The 17,460-nt window shown below is 40.7% G+C and overlaps 1 protein-coding gene across 6 annotated transcripts in view; it reads left to right on the top strand.

Moving 5' to 3' along the window:
- Window positions 1–8,985, top strand: part of SLC1A3 (solute carrier family 1 member 3) — a 56,690-nt gene extending 47,705 nt beyond the window's left edge. For 5 of the 6 annotated variants that reach the window (XM_044431269.1, XM_044431275.1, XM_044431272.1 and 2 more), the window contains 4 exons: window positions 1,605–1,838; window positions 3,731–3,925; window positions 7,658–7,792; window positions 8,781–8,985. In XM_044431269.1, the coding sequence (XP_044287204.1) occupies window positions 1,605–1,838; window positions 3,731–3,925; window positions 7,658–7,792; window positions 8,781–8,985 (769 nt within the window). The remainder of the gene's footprint in view (window positions 1–1,604; window positions 1,839–3,730; window positions 3,926–7,657; window positions 7,793–8,780) is intronic. The other variant, XM_044431270.1, reaches the window with a different exon arrangement.
- Window positions 8,986–17,460: the final 8,475 nt, after the last annotated feature.

Consider the following 17,460-nt stretch of genomic DNA (forward strand, 5'->3'; position numbering starts at 1 on the left):
ATCCTAGGCTCTTGAGTTCAGTGATGGCTCCAGGTTTCTGACAGCTGTTGGGCAAGATAACCTTGGTGGGCCCCTTCCTGTATTAAGGCTCTTTCCAGTGCCATTGTCAGTTGCTGCCTTTGCTCCTCACCCTCCATCTCATCCTTATGCCTGCTTGCTTGCTTGGCAGGCAGAGAGCAGCAAGCTCATAGACGGTGGCATCTCCTGGTCCACCTTCCTGCCACCAGAGGTGTCTTGTGCAGTTGCTGGGAAGAGACAGGTGAATAAGCACGTTGGAATGATGAAGAAGAGGACAACTCCTGGAGGCCAAAGTCTTCATGAAACATTTGGGTTTCCATGAGGGATTTAAAGGAAGTAAGGGTGGAACATCACACAGTTCTCAGAGCTGTTTCAGGCATTAGGAACAGCAAGGGACATGCTGGGAAAATACAGGGTGTTCAGGAAGCCTTCAGAATGTGGAGCTGGAGGCATGGAATTCATGGAAGGGATGTATTGGTATATAAGAGCAAAGAGAGGCAGGGTAAGGAGACAGCAAGTCAACTGTTTGTTCAACCTACAGTCCGTGTTACCATTGGCAAAATAGGCTGGCTTCCGAACTGGTGCAAGTTCACAGGGTGGCCATCTTATGAGGCAAACAATTTAACTGGTGGAGAGGGAACAATGGCCAGCTGTGCTGCTCCCTGGCTCCATGCCTGCCCCTGCCTCCAGCAGGTAGCCTTAAGAGTCCTGCAAGCCACTTTCCTGCTGTGACACTTGCCCAAAGTCTCATATGAGGTCCACCAAAGTCTTGGCAAAACTTCCACCAAGTCTTGAGAGACATTGGGCAAGCTTTTGTTAGACTTGGAATGAACTTTCCACAGCTGGGAATAAAAGCAAATGATGGGTTGATGGGTATTCAGCAACTTCCTGCCTCAGATGGCCTGGCCTATAAATTTGTGTAATGTGAATTCATTTCAGTGGGCCCAATCTACAGAAAACTTTCTCAACCTGGTACCTTCCAGATGTGTTGGACTCTAACTCCTATCATTCCCCACTCATTGGGGGCTGGCCAGGTTTGGTAAGACCAGTGTACAGCTATGTGGGTTTTTGCATACCTTGCTTCTGGGCTCATTTTCAAATCAGGTTAACCCTGGACCCAATCCAGACCACATTCATATTTGGCACTTTGATTTTGTCAAAGTTGATACAAACTGGGGAGGGAGCTACATAAACCCAGAAGAATATCCATCATATTCCAGGATGAAGGTATGTAGCCAGGATTAGAATAATATAAGGTCACATATGAGGTTAAATAATATAAGGTTAAATATGAGTGAGCTGCATTGTAGCTAATATTTTCCATATTTGCCACCAATTTCCAGTGTGGATAAATAACCAGTACTTGAAAGTCCTACTGGCTTACTCTCTTGTAAATGTACTTAGAATTGCACCGTAATCTTCTTCACAGTTAGAAAGGAAACTCTAAACCTTTAGAATGCAGCAGGGGAGTTCTGAATGTGAGAAAATAATGATGTATTACATCAGCACTACATACCTTTGCACTGAAATGGTATTATAGCTGGACACTAGCAGAGCTCAGTCATAACTCTGGCATTTGTTTGTAGGTATGCACCACTTGGGATCTTGTTTCTGATTGCTGGAAAAATTGTTGAGATGGAGGATATGGGTGTGATTGGAGGACAGCTTGCCATGTATACCGTTACAGTTATCATTGGCTTATTCATCCATGCTATTATTGTTCTTCCTCTACTCTACTTTTTAATTACCCGAAAGAACCCTTGGGTCTTTATTGGGGGATTGCTGCAAGCTCTCATCACAGCCTTGGGAACATCTTCAAGGTAAGAATATCCATAACCAAGTTTAGTTTCGGATCGTATTTTACACAGGATAAGTTTTGATTCTCAGTCACTGAGTGATAGTTTCCCTTTGTGTGGGGCATTATTTCAGCCCCCCACACTTGTGCCCCAGTCCAGCTCTAGTCATTTTTTGCAAAGCAACTTACACATGACCAGCTATCCAATGTAGACAAGGAAATATGTGACTTTTCAAGTACACTTTGATCTGTTTGTTTTAAATTGTGTTTTCAAATGGATGCTGTGTTTTAATTTTTTTACATTTTGTATTGTTAAATGATCCCGAGACTTCGGTAATGGGACAGTCTAGAAAAGTTTTAAATAAATAAATAAATAAATAAATAAATTTAGCCCTTTAGAACAAAAAGGGACTGGGCAGAGCTTCAAAAGTATCTCTCCAAACTGGAAGAATAGGCATCATGTAGTTCAGTGTAAGCACGAGTATGCTAATGCACCTTGGGACAATTTTTAAAAATCCCAACTTAAGTACAAACTGATGGAATCTGAAATAATAAACTGACCAAGAGATCTGAGAGCTGAGGGATGGATATGTCATGAAAATGTCAGCCTAGAAAACAGCAGCTGTGGAAAAAGGCAAACATCGTGGTAGCTATAGTTGGGAAGGGAATTGAAAATAAAATTGTCGATATCATACTTCCTTTACACAAATCTGTGTTGGGACCATACTTAAAATACTGGTGATTGTACCTGAAAAAAGGATAATGTAGAATTGGAAAAAGTGCAAGAATGGGCAACTGAAATGATTAAGGGCCTGGAGCAAATTGACTATGAGGGAAGGCTATAGCATCTGTGTCTGTTCAGCTTAGAAGAAGGGCAAGTAAGAGGGGACATTATGGAGGTGCAGAAAAGCATGCATGATATGGACAAAGTGAAAAGGGAGACATTTTCTCCCTCTCCCAAAATAGCAGCACAGAGTGATTCCATGAAGCTGATTGATGGGAGATTTAGAACAAATAAAAAGAAGGACTTCTTCACACAGTACACAGTTAATGGAAATCACTTCTGCAGGTTGTAGTGATGCTCCCCCTTTTGGATTTATTTATGCTTTTAAATACCGTTCAACAGTTCCCAGAGCAGTCTTTCAAAATCTCTTGGCCACCAATCTACCCACCTCCTGTGCTCATATTAATGGTAGCCACGTGATCATAACTCCTCTTCAGAAGGGGATTGGACAAATTCATGGTGGCTATCGATGGCTGATAGTCCTGATGGCCATATTCTACCTCCGGGATCAGAGGCAGCATGCCTAGGTACACTGGTTGCTGCGGGACTTGGGCGGGAGGGTGTATTGCACGTGCCCTCTTTGTGGATTCTCCATGGCCACTGTGTGAACAGGATGTTGGCTTAGGGGAACCCCTAGTCTGACCCAGCATGGCTCTTCGGGTGTCCCTATGAAAACAGTGCAGTGAATGCAAATAGCATCCACCTTGGCTTTACACCCATGGTTCCTGATTCAGCAGGTGAACATCTGGAGTTGCTTTATATCTATTCACAGCCTTAGCTCAATACTGTCTGCTGTCCATGGCCTTCAGCTGAAATGAAAGAGATTGAACTAGAGAAAATCTGCAGGCAACATGCATGGTTCCTTTCTAGTAATATATATACAGAAGATGTCCATAACTGGTCTGGGACATTAATTCATAGCCCAGTGCTCAAAGACTGAAAAGCATAGTCTGTTGGGTAATTTGAACATTACTGTCATACAGAACATACAGACAGAACATTATTGTGTGTGGTTTTTCTCCTGGGTGAATCATGGATACATGTGTCACTTCATGATATTAGCACAAATACATGTTTAGTCATCAGCCATTTTCTAGAGAGGTAATGCTGTCTTTCTCCCCCTCTGCTTTTAGTTCTGCTACCTTGCCGATCACATTTAGATGTTTGGAAGAGAATAATGGAGTAGACAAACGCATTACGAGATTTGTTCTCCCTGTGGGTGCAACTATTAACATGGACGGGACAGCACTGTATGAGGCATTGGCTGCAATATTCATTGCGCAGGTTAATAACATGGATCTAAATTTTGGACAGATTATCACAATCAGGTTGGTACAAACATTCCAGAGTTTGGAATTGTTCTATTTTGCAGTGGGATTAAGGGATGTTTATGACACTGCACAGTGGCAAACATTTTTCTTTCACCATACGTACATGAATTGGTAGCTGTGGTGTATATCAGAACCCTGAGTTGTGTAGAGCATTAGACCCATGAATTAAAATGGGTACAGACTATTGTTGCAAGGGGAGATTCCTCCCCAGGCCCATGGCAGGCCAGATGATGCCAGTGGGTGTGGCCAGCGTCCTCCCTGGCCCCCATCTGCTCTTGGTTTGCACTGAAAGGAGACTCTGACTTCCATGCATCTCCTCAGCAGATGGGATGCAGCTGACACTGGGATGATCATGATGTGGGGTCATCTTATGTTCCCATGCAGCTCCATTTTCCACCCCAGCAGTGGTGTGGGGTGATGGAAGCCTTGGAACCTGGGTTCATCCAGCTGTGGAAGGGGAGGGAGAAAAATGTTGACCTCAGACTAGCTTATGGTATGGCACTTCCAAGTTCACTAGGAACTGTGTTCCCTCAAAAGGGTGGGGTGGGGGGAAAACCATATGATATATTTAACCAAATAAGGGAAAAGAGAGCAGGAAGAAAGTACAGTCAGCATTCAATTTAAAAAAAAAAAAAAAACTTAAGTATCTAAAGCAATGTATTGCAAGGAAGGGAGTCTGCTTGTTCCACAGTGACAGGTGGATTTTTAAAAACCTATCTATAGTTGTAGAATCCAGGACTGAAAGGCAGCTGCACCAGGGCTCAGTCACTGGCAGTGGGTGCTGGGGCCACTGCCAGTAGGAAATGGATTGAAAAGCAAAATTCTGAATCCTTCCTTAGCACTTCTATTTTGTTTCTGTCCCATCGCATTTTTAAAAATCTTTCCTTTTAAATCTCTGGTTCCTTCTTACATTTCACAACCCTCTTACAAAATCTTTCCTCATCACCCCCTTATCTCAGGGGCTCTTCAGAGTCAGAAAGGGTTGAGGTCCTGACATCAGACAGAGGGCTACACTAGGGTTATCAGCCACATCAAGAAACCTAAGCTTTTCTACATTGTGTGTTCATCATTCCTCAGAAACAGTTGTTTATGGGTTCTTTAGATGATGATGTGACTTTCAGTTTTGCTTTTATGTCTAAAGAGCATTTTTGGTGACTTTCTGGAGCTTACGGCAGGATTTAGTTCTAGCTAGAAACAGCTTTTTTCAATTTTGTACTTGTATTATGCTGACATACATGGCGCCACCTAGAGGTTATGTACTGGAAAAACAAAAGGAAATGCTCTTGCTGTAGTGCTTAGATCTTGGTTCTTCAACAAAACAAAAAGCTGTTACAGCACAGTGTACAAAATCTCTTAGAAGCAAGATTTTTCGTTAATGGGACAAATACTAACTAGACTCCAGGAAAGCACATTGTATATTCCAGAAGAAGCTGAATAAAAAAGCATAATGCTGAATAAGGTGGAAGTTCTGGGAGACTTTACACTTTACCACCACCTCTTATTGCATTTCCCTTAGTGTACTCATTCATTTTATAAAACCTGCACTAATAACATGTCCTTTTCCTACTTTAGTAATATTCCAAGGAGTGTCAAATGTGCTTTAAAATGGATATAGAGCAAATCATCATCCCCAGTGTATACGTTTGTCATTAAGTATGGCTGCCACCTTCAACTAGTTTAATCGGCATATTACAGTACAGTTCTGCATCTACAATGAACGGCAATCCTATACCCACTTACCTCGAAGTAAGCCCATTGAGTTCCAGGTGACTTACTTCTGAGTAGATATGTACAGGATTGCATGCTTAATCAGTTGAAACCATTATTAATTAATTGGACAATTAATTAAATCTGAATCAGGATGGTTGTGAGTTAAGGGCACACCTGTTAATTGCTTTGATACCATTTTGCCTCTGGTGTGTTACCACAATGGGGGGAGCAAAACAAAACATGAAGTATAGCTTTTCCTTCTAATGGTGTTTGTGAGGTCATAGTTTATTAGTTTTCTATCATGCGGTGCTGTGAGGACTGATACTGAAATGTTTTTTATTTCATGTAATTATCAACTTAGGCCTGAGGGCAGTATATTATAAGAATACAAATAAAAGCCAAGGATACAAGTAACATCTGAAATCCATATAAATCATATCAAAAGCACATAATTAACAAGCACAGGCTAAAACAAGAGCAAGACAATAACACTTAAAAAAATCAGGAAGATACAATTACTTAAAACTAACATAGCAAGAGTATCCAGAGAATTAAAATGTTCAGTGATAGAAAGATAACCAAGTAAGTTTCAGGCTGACCTATCCAGAGAGGGTTTTCCATAACAGAGGAGTGGGGTTACTGCTGAAAATGCCTGTTCCTCCTACCCATCATTCCTCAGAGCAGTGCCTGGAGCATGCTGGGATTTGTAGGCCCCTTTTCTGCCTAAAATAATTCTGCCTGCAGTAATTAAGTGACACAATCCTAGAATTTTCCCCCATCCCGTGCATGTTCTTAGTATACATGGACACTGCAGTGTGGGCAGTGTGGGGAATGGAACTCAGCGTGCTTTCTTCACCTTCTCCCTCTGCTTCTCTTGGCTAAGTTCCAGATACATGGAATCATGCCCGGACATCCAGCTCCCCAGTCTGACTGATTCTGCTACCTGCACCCATGTCCACATGGGAGTGCATATGGGAATGGCGGGGGGGGGAGTGCCATTGATAACTTGATCCTCCATGAAAATTAAATTAAAGGCAGCTATATCTAAGTTTATGTACTTGCAATTTATCAGTTAAGAGGCAGGTAAATTCAATTTTTAAATTTAGTGACATTCAATTAATGCTCTATCACTGTATGTTAGTTGCCTTTCAATCAGTTCAGTACGAAATTCTCCTTGCGATTCATTAAGATTTGGGATTCATTGCATTGTGTACATGTCTGAAATACTCTGTGGATGTTTGTCTAGTTGGTGAATATAGCACATTATTTCTATGCATACATACATACAGTAATCTTATTGTAAAATTGTTATCCTTGTAAAATTATTTTAAAATTAGTATCTTCAAGATTTTGTATTCCACTTTTACTAGCTTTTATTTGTGAATTGTAATTTTTATTAACTGTCCAGAATACTTTTGTTGTTGGTTAGTATGGAACTGAAATAAATGGGATGGAATGGGATGGAATGGAATATGAAGTATCCTAAAACTGCTTTCTCAGGTTTACTATTATTATATTAGCCAATAAATGAACCAGAGAGGCACCATAGCTGATGGTTTATCTAGCTTATGAATTCAAACCGCAGTATTTAACTCCAAATCTGAAATCGATGGTTAACATGTGGCCTGCAAACCTTCCCACCACCCATCTTTAGTACAAGGGCTGGCAACTTTTAGAGACCATTTTTGCCCCCATATATATAGTGGCATCCAAAACACTGCCAATTTGGCATTGCAAATCAGCAAGATGCTACCGAATGGTACAGTGGCTGAATTTAGCTTGCTTCCAAGCAGAATTTGGTCAGTGGAGTGTAATGTTGTTTTTGTTTTGTTTTTGTGATAGCAAGAAAATGTGAGTCATATGGTGGTCTGGGGGTGCATGAAAACGGCCCATGGACCTCCCTAAATTCTGCCCACCCCTGCTCTAAAGCCTGAGTCTTCTGGGTCATTTGCATTTATTTAAAACACACACACACACAAAGCCATTATGCTTGCTTTGGTATCTTCTTTCTCTGGACAGCATCACGGCTACAGCGGCTAGCATTGGTGCAGCAGGAATTCCTCAGGCTGGCCTGGTCACTATGGTGATTGTGTTGACATCTGTTGGTTTGCCTACAGACGATATCACCCTCATCATTGCCGTGGACTGGTTTTTGTGAGTATCTTTCATGCATGCATACACTCTGTTAGTGAATGAAGCAAACCAGGGGACACTTGGGCAAACAAAACATTTTAGTTTATTCCTCTGTGGATGCATAGTTAAAAAAAAATAAGAATACTCAGAAGTATTGCATGGAATTGGGAAATGGCCACTTCATGCACAGAACATGCCAGCATGGTATGGTGGTAAGGATGCTTTGCTTGGCCCTGGAAGCATCTTTGGGCTTCTCCACAAAAGGCATTTGTTGTGCACTCATGATCATGCAAAGCCTTTTCATGACATCTTTGTCCATTGTGTTTTCTAGCCGTTTTTGTGGCGTTTTAGAGGAAGGAAAGCTGCTATGGAAAAAGAACTTCAGTAGTGCAGAATTAACTACCTTATCCAGATACATTTTTAAAAACTCACGTTCTCCTCGCTTTCTGTACAAACTATTTAAGATACAATCCTATGCAAGTTTAGGCAGAAAAATGCTTACAACCTGCACTGTAAGCCTTCTTCTGTCCAAATTGGCATAGGATTGTACCTTTCATTAGATACACATCTTAGCTGGCTTCAGAACTGGTATTTTTTCTGCATACAGTCAGTATCCTCATTACCACAGTACCAACACAGAATTACATTACAGATTACATCTTCCTTTCTTAATTTCAGTGAATGAATCTGCACATGCATTCTGTCATCCAGCAGATGCTTTCAAAGACTATTTTTAAACCATCTAGAGCCAGTGTGGTGTCGTGGTTTTAGCACAGGACTGGGACTCTGGCAATCTGGGTTCTAGTCCCAGCTTGACCATGGGCCAACTGAGTGACTTTGAGCTAGTCACAAACTGTCAGGCCAACCTACCTCACAGGGTTGTTGTTGTGGGGATAAGATTGTGAGCAGGAGAATGATGTAAGCTACTTTGAGTTTGTTAAAAGAAAAAAAATGGCTATAAATCTAATAAATAAGTAATAGCTTGTTTAAATTGTGACCGGTTCCATAGGGATCGTCTGCGTACAACTACCAATGTTCTGGGAGACTCTATTGGAGCAGGAATTGTAGAACATTTATCACGGCACGAGTTGAGGAACAAGGATGCTGAGATGGGTAATTCTGTGATAGAAGAGAATGAAATGAAGAAGCCTTACCAGCTAATTTCACAAGAGAATGAGAATGAAAAGCCCTTAGACAGTGAAACCAAGATGTGAACCAAGGTATAGGGAGTTTCAAATGAAGCACTAGATATATGAAAAGTGTATAATTTGTCCAATGCTACACCATCTTGTCTTACATCTCTCCATTCAAACAACACTGAAAAGTTTTGGGGCTTCCCAAGGCATTGTAAGAGATTGGAACTGTCACACACAAGGTCTCTTTGCCTCCTCTTCCTTGTAATATCCAAGTAAAGACCATGCACAATGTGATGCCATTGTTCTGGGCTCATTGCCCTGCTCCCACAGCCAGGAGTATGAGGTAAGGGAAAGGCAGTGTTCCAGCCACAGTGGTATCAAGCCACGTGTTGTGCTCACCTCGACATTATTTGGAAGACGAGGAAAAATGTGGAATGACAACAGTTTCATATTTCTTGTAATGTTCAGTTAAGCCATTTGTGAAAAATATTCCTGATTAGTAATGACTGATATTTAAATTTAAAGAAATAGCAGACATTGCACAAAGTTGTGATGTGATATGCTGAAGGATGGAAAATACATTGTAATCAAATTGCCAAGAATATTAAAGTGTACCAGTTTTTTAGTCCTGTAAATGTGTTCTCACATAATGTAAGCTCAAAGGGCAAAGCACAGAAGAAATCCTGAGATGGTCTTGATTTGTTAAATGACTGTTACATATTTTTAATACCACAAAGGGTGCAATCTTATGCATGTTTAGACAAAGAAAGGACTTATAACTTCCAGCCAACATACATAAGATTGTGCCCTAAGACTGCAATCCTTTACCTCTTACCTGGAAGTAAACCCCATTGGATTCAGTGGGACTTACATCCAAGTAGGCATGCATAAGATTGCACTGTAAGTCAATGTTTTACATTTAATGTATTCCCCAGAGAAGCGAAAAGGAAATGTATAAAGCTATCACTTCCTTATTTTACTGCTGTTGAAGCAGTAGAAGTAAAAATACTGATTCTCTGCAGGTCACACTTGTTACCAACCAAGTAAACAGATGCATCATGTTTTCATTTTTATTCAATGGGATATTTTGGTACCAGGAAGAGCCTAATACTTCCTGGTACTGTGCACCTTCAAGACCCATTGATTTCCTAGATTATGGACCTGCAAATACCTCTGTGCATGTGTAATTTTACAGTTTCTCTTTGGGTTACTACCTAACACAAGTATTGTTGCCCATGCACACTGTTTTTTCCAGGATCAGAGTTCTAATATATGTATATATGTGTGTGTACCCAGACACATACATACAGCACACACGTGCACTTTGAAACAGAAACTATATGTTCATTATGTTGTTGTGTGGGAGATTAAACTGTTGGTACCACATCAGTGTGGGCTTTTGAAATGCCTACTGAGCATCCAGCTCCCTTTGGATCAAACCACTTGGAACATTCCACTGATCTAACTAGATCAAGCCTACACAAGCTGTGATTCACCCACCACTGAATGTAGCCCTCCAGCCATGATTAACAGCCTACCAGAAGTTCAAGAAAGTGCCTGGTTTTGTTGCTTGCCAGGGAATAGAAAAAGAAAGGATTGTCCAGCATCAGAAGGATCAGAATACACAGTTGAAGAGCTATGTTTAATCATGGGTCATAAATTGTGTAGGTCTGATATAAACTGTATAGATCTACAGTTGACTGAGTTTGACAGACTATTTCAGTCAGAGTTGGAATCCTAACTGACACTTTTTATCCTATATTACCCATGGATATACCTATGCAGCTTCTCCTGTTCTGGGAACTGTGGTTCATTCAGTTCACTGAGAATTCTATTACAGAGCCCTAAGCCACCCACAAACACACAGAGCTGAGCTATACATTACATGTAGTTGAAAGTTAGCTTTTTATTACTCTAAGTATGCACAGTTGTTCCCCTCCCATACACACACACGTGCACACACCCCAATTTTTCTTCAGATGTCTACACCAGCAGGGAAGGGGTTTAAAAGAAAACAAGCTACTTCCTCAGTATCACTGGAGGCTTCTTTTATGTTATTTCCCCCCTATCCATGGGTGGGGGGCAGGGCACAATTCGGGAAGAAATGGTGAGAGAAGGTTTAATCTCCTTTCAGGGCATGGTGATCCTGCTCTGAATTGTGGCCATGAGTGCTTACACTAGAGTAAAGAAAAAAGCTACACACTGGCTAGATTTTCATATCATGAAAAAAATCCACCCTGAGAAAAAGCAAACCAGGGACTCACTGATGGTCCACTAACCTGACAGATGATCAGGTACTTTGTAGCTTGCCATGGCTTGTTTGCCCATTCAGTCCTTTCACCAGTTTCTGGTGTGTTATGCAAACCAGGTCACTATTTGATCAGGGTAACATGTAGTTTGGCTCACATACACAAAGCAAGAATACTCTAAAAAAAGAAATCAGTTTAAATCAGTTTAAATTTGTGACACAGATATGACCCTAATTGTTCCCCATCTTCTAACTTCTGTTAAAAGATCATTAATGTCGGCTACCTAAGAAGGGAGACACTCAAAGTGTGGTAGAAGTGGGCTTTGAGCACCAGTTGATGCATTCAAAGCCAGGTTTTTTTTCCCAGACAGACATGGGCTGCATTCACATGTAACAATACACAATAATTTAGCACTTAGTGCACTCCCCCATCTCACAGGACTAGGAGGAAAAAGCAGCAGCCAGATTTCATTTCCACTTTAGCAGATTCCTGGCTTGTCACAACATGTGAGCCAGGAATAACAACTTAAAATAAACTTCAGCTTAAGTGAATCTGGATTATGATTTATTCCTTCTAGTTGTAAGAGAGAAGTGTGCCAAGAGTTCCATGTGAATGCCACCAATGCAAGTTCAAACCATTTTTGCAGAGTTAAAATGTGTGTTTGTCTTCACCCTTCTAAATCTTAACAGCAGACACCCTTGAAAATTCCTGCTATCATCTAAGCAACTTATAGCTGAAATGATAGGTAGCAGAATGCACATAGCATCTAACAGGTTTCAATAATATTTCCATTATCATATTGGGACTACAGAGGAGAAGAGAATGCATTTGAAAAGAGTGATTTTCCAATTATTTGTTTTCTTGCTTTATCTTTATAAGCAATGGAAAATTGCTTCCAAATGCATTGAAAAAAAAATTGGGGGATGCAAGGGAAAATTGCCAAGTTCACCATACTAGCAACATCTCCCCTGTAGGGTATAACTACTTAGAGCAATAAAATTAAAGTGGTGCTTGGTAGGAAAAAAGAATATATAAACAACAGAATTGTGAATACATTTAATAAATAATTGAAAATATAAGAGAGGATTTTAAAAGAGAAATATTATAGATCTTCTTCAGGGAGTAAGGATGGGACAAATTTTAAAAATTAAGTTGGGATCCAAATAATGTGGTTTAGTATATTTTTGTCCATTTCAAGCTTACTCCCTGAGGAAGCCCATTTATTAAAATAAAGAACTGTTTTATATATTTTACATGCATTGTCATAAGGGTCAGACAGGAAAGATTTATGGAACCATAACCGGTAGAGTGTGGAAAAACACAGGCATGCGCAGAGTGCTGAAAGCATGCTGGACATAGGCAGGTCTTTCCCTTGGAGCAACGAGGCAGGCTCCTTATTTCGCAAGTAGCAAACCCTCCTCACTTAGCTTCACCTTGAGCACTTCCTTGTAGAAAGTGAAGCGGAGTCATTCCAAGGTATTCAGCAGTTGGGGGTGCCTTAAACAATACATGGCTCTTGAGTAATCTCTGACTGAATGCAGTGATGGATGCTCCTTTCTATGGTTATTTTTATTTGTGCTAACTAAAAGGAAACCTAGATTACAGGTTACAAGCATTTTCTGATATGTAACTAGATATATTTTTATAGAGATACTGTATTCAGTATTTGTTACAGAAGTTAATATTAGATTATATGGAATAACATTTTAATTGCATTTTTGCTTATGATTGGATACCATTTCTGAAAATAAGCTGCAAAGAGGATTCCGTGGAAAAGTTTGTCCTTTCATGTCATCAATTTAGGAACAAAAATGTGTTACAAAGTATGTCAGCTTTTTAATTATTTTTTACACTAACTCTGTTTCTTACAGAAATCAGGTACCATAGAACAATCTCTTTCCTGTACCCATTTTGGGTTGGCAGCTGGGTGCACCCAGTGTTGCTTGAAAAAATGTTACTTTGTAGGTGTATTTTCAATAAAAATAGTTTTACATTATTATTTTTGAATGATGTGTTTTTTACCCACCCTCATCCCCAAGAGGATGAAAGGTATGAAGTGTGGTACATTCCAGACACATGCTTGCACTTATCTCAAGTTCTCAGTTCATGCACTGATTCCAGCTGAAGTATTTTAGCTTCAGAATAAGTTTCAGTTGTTCCAATAAAATCAGGTCTAAATTTTATTCTTACCACATTGCTAGTCACTCGCATGGGAAGTGATGTATAATATAGCCGTGTATATTGTTTGCTCTAGGCAACTCTTACGTGATAGAAATCAAATAGTAAAAAATGTGTGGGGGGGTTCCCTGCACTGTTGAAACATGTCCCATCAAGCATAGGTAATATTGAAATGGAAATTTTGTTTGCTGTCTCTATAGTGTCTGCACTTCACGGATACGGCAACTCTGCTTGGGCGGATTAATGGCACTTTCCCCTCATGCCACTTGGCTAGAAGTGGCTGGCTGTTATGCGACTCATTCCCACGTGTGCCTTGCAACTGCAGCAGCCCAGTGTTGTGCTGTGCATTGCCTCCTACCCCAGCCCACTGATTCGAGAGTTGCATAGCCTTCTCCGTGTCAGAGGACTCACCTTTTCCTTTGCAGTTGAAGTGCACTGAAGGTTTCAGCCTAGACAGTTTCCAGACCCATGACAGATGGGCAGATCTGTCTCTTCAGTTTTGCTCAGTTTCCTATTTCCACTCTGGCCATGCTCTGCTCCCATGGGCTTCATCCAAGCATTCCTCGGGATCCATTGTTATTGAACAGCCTGATGTAGCTCCCCACAGCTGTCCAAGGTGTCTGGGGTCATGGTCTTCAGGATCTACAATGTCAGGGCCTTCAGCCAGAGTCATACATCCTGGGTGAGAGGTAACGATTTCCTTCCCAGCCACATCCTATGTCAACCTAATGTAAATGTTACCCATCATATAAGTGGGACTGAATCCACCTCAAGAATACCAGTATCATGATATTCTTGAGGTGCATTCCTAAGGTAGGAAACCAGAAACTCAACATGCCACACACACATTATGCACTTTGCATGAGAATTCCAGACATCCTGAGTGCCACTTAAGGATCAAAATGGTTAGCATGCTCACAGAGAAGTTAGCCTTTGTGCTATCAATCAGAAGGCACAGTACATAAATCCCAGCTCTTTTGTTTCCTTAATGAATTATTGTGGTAAGGAAAAAGATAGAAGAAGCAGTAGGAAAAAGCAGGTGCTATGTGTGGGAGATGACAACATCTGGATCCCCTGTAAAATTCAGTGATAAAACATCTGGAAACTCCTGAATTCAGCAGATGTAAATGCAGCTAATATAACACTAGTTCTAAACAGAAGCTTTACCAGATTTTCATTTACAAAGATGAAAAGAGAATTATCTCTCAACCTTATGCAGCAAGGAAGAACCGCATACAGAGGAAGGTTCCATTGAGATGCACAATTCTACAATGGAAGGATAGTGCGCGTGGACCATTACTGCTACACCCAGTCCTCCCCACCATGTACCCTCCAGATCTTCAACACAAGTTCCCCTTCAGCAGGTGGAACAACAAATCTGCATCAAATGCAGTATGGATATGGCTGCACCTTTCTCACAGTCCCTGCATCCATATCACTGTTAAATGCATATCCCACATGGAACTGGAGCTAGATTAACAAGTAAAACAGGTCAGGTTGGCTTGTACAAATCTTAGATGGCCTATATGTTAAAATCTTAGTTTTACTCAGGTTAAAAGACATAGGCATGTTATTAAAGTATCTGTAGGTTCAAATCCAATGAAAACACTAAGAATTACTTGACAATTTTGCTGACTGTGGCTAGAATCTGAAACCAAATAAATGTGTTCCCTGTTTAGGATTATCGAATTATAGTTTCTGATCACAACAAATGAGATTATGTACTATTAGTGGGTAATGCTTAATGAAATGAGAATTGGCACATTCCAGGATATAGCGGATTACTCAGTTGCTTACCCAAAATATGTTCTATCTCAATGGTACTGTTGAGTATCTTGACTGTTGTAACAGTATTTTTTCACAGTGTACATCCTGTTTGTATTCCTGAAAAAAAGGAAGCAGTTTAAGCTTCCGAGTGACAGGAAGATTTAGGAGTGACCGCTTGGCAACATCTGCCCCCTTGTAACGCGAGGGGCACTACAGCCTTGTTCATGTCTACTCAGATATCAATCCTAGTGAGTTCAATGGTGCTTACGAACAACTAAGTATGCATGCAAGTAGACATACAGGATTTAGTTGCATGTCAGGATGGCTGAACTTCCATCTGGAAGTGGGTTAGTAATTCTGTGTGTCTGGAGAATATCCAAATCAGCAACAAACCCCTGCTCCTTAATTTTCCCTCCGTCAACTTCCAAACTGACTCATAACATTGGTTCTACTTTACAATGTTTTCAAAAGCTGATATATTTTTTTTGCCCAAGTTCAGGGTTAGTCACAGCTCAGACAAAATGCAAAGTGGTGGGACATACATATTGGTTTAGTTTACTAGCCTGCCATAATCTGCTGTTGCCAGAAATTCCTTCTGTTGAATCTTCTGCCATCCACAGAAGGCTTGGGGGAGAGGCATGGAGAGAAAACTTGGGGATTGCTAACTTTGGTAGTCTGAGAAATGAACATTGCAGAAACAGAAACAAACGAACATTGCACTGCCGGTGCATGAGGTAGAGGAAGAACCAAAATCCAACATCAGGCATTACTTCTATTAGGAATTTTAGTTAGTCTTACTAAAAATATCCCAATACACATACCAAAGAGTACCAAAGAATCCCATGGTGATGAGTTTGCTAAAAATGTATTACTGCAACATTTGGAGTAGATTTTATGATTACAAGAAAATGTAGAAACTAAGAACTTCTTAAAATTTGTTTTAGAATCCCAGAAACTGAAAAAGAATAATACAAAGTATGACTAATAATAAGGTTCCACATTCTCCAGCGACTCACTCTGGAGGTCAGGAGTGGTGAAGCAACATCCTCCAGTTGTAGGGTTGGGCTCTGTCTAGTGCTCTTGTGCTGGCTAGTGAATGATGATAGAACCAACGTACTGCTTCTTTGCCAGGGCTGGGCAAAGCAAAGTTGCTCCAGGGTCTATCCTTGTGCTTTCATCTGTGTTGGAGATGCTGCATATGTGGTAGTGGAGAGGAATTAGTGAGAATTTACTTAGAAGTAAATCCCACTTTGCTTAATGGAGTTTAAACAGAGGTTTAATGGAGTAATTGTACAAATGTGCAGCATAAATTATGGTATTTGTACTGTAGTAAAAATCAAGTAGTATTACAAACTAGTAGTATATATTCTTACACTCTCCCTTGCCATACAAGCCTTTGCTGATCCACTTCTTGGATCAGCAAAAGTGTGGGGTCAGCAACAATAACTTTTAACCAAGCACATTTTGGGACGTTACAGAGCTATTTTCCAAAGGCAACCAATGGGTTAATTAGCTTGCTTTCTACAAAATTTAAATTGTACTTGCTTCTAATCATACACATATCTTTGCATCTATCAGCATATGTCAATGTGTGCTATGTTTCCTGTTATGGGCCTGAGCGCCAGATCTTTTAGGACCCTACAGCAGCTTCTCAGGGCACACATGCACACAATCTGAATAGGTCCCGAGCAAATTATGTGGCACTCCCATCCTGCAAGGCTGTTCTCCGGCTGGGGAGTGTGTTCCTTCTTATGTCTGTGTATGAAAGACAGGTGGTTCAACACCATGTTTTTTCCTTCCAGAAAGTATTTCTTCCATTTCACTTAACAGGCCCCACCTCTTCTCCAAACAGAACAGAAATGCTTGCTCTCTGGAGCTCTAATGAAACAAGCAGATCCAGCTGTGAAATTGCAGTCAAAGCAGGAGCAGAGGGAGCTGGGAGACTGAACAGAGTCACTTGGCTGTGCCCTGTTTCTGGGTAACAACCTTTATCAAGTTTATTCTCATGCTTTGTTGTGTGCCTCACATTTGTGATGTGGTAAAAATAAACATTTAACATCATTTATTAATAGATGAGAGGGAAATGCTAATGTAAACTCACAAAAAATACGTTTTGGAGGATAAGTGTTGTTGCAATGGTATAATAATGTACACATTTGGGAAATAGATGAACTGGCCTTGGGCTACCTCTAATTGTGCCGCGAGGGTTGCATGTAACCAGTAGCAGACCCGGGGAGATCCATCCTGAAGAACACTCCCAACAGTAATGTGCAATGTGTCTCTGGTTCTTACCCTGAAGAGATGCACTTGTACCTCTGCTCTCCAGTCACAGCCTGTTACGGGCGCAGACCTCCATTGC

Source organism: Varanus komodoensis, unplaced genomic scaffold, assembly GCF_004798865.1.
Source record: "Varanus komodoensis strain SLA01 unplaced genomic scaffold, ASM479886v1 scaffold22, whole genome shotgun sequence".
Classification (NCBI taxonomy): Eukaryota; Metazoa; Chordata; class Lepidosauria; order Squamata; family Varanidae; genus Varanus; species Varanus komodoensis.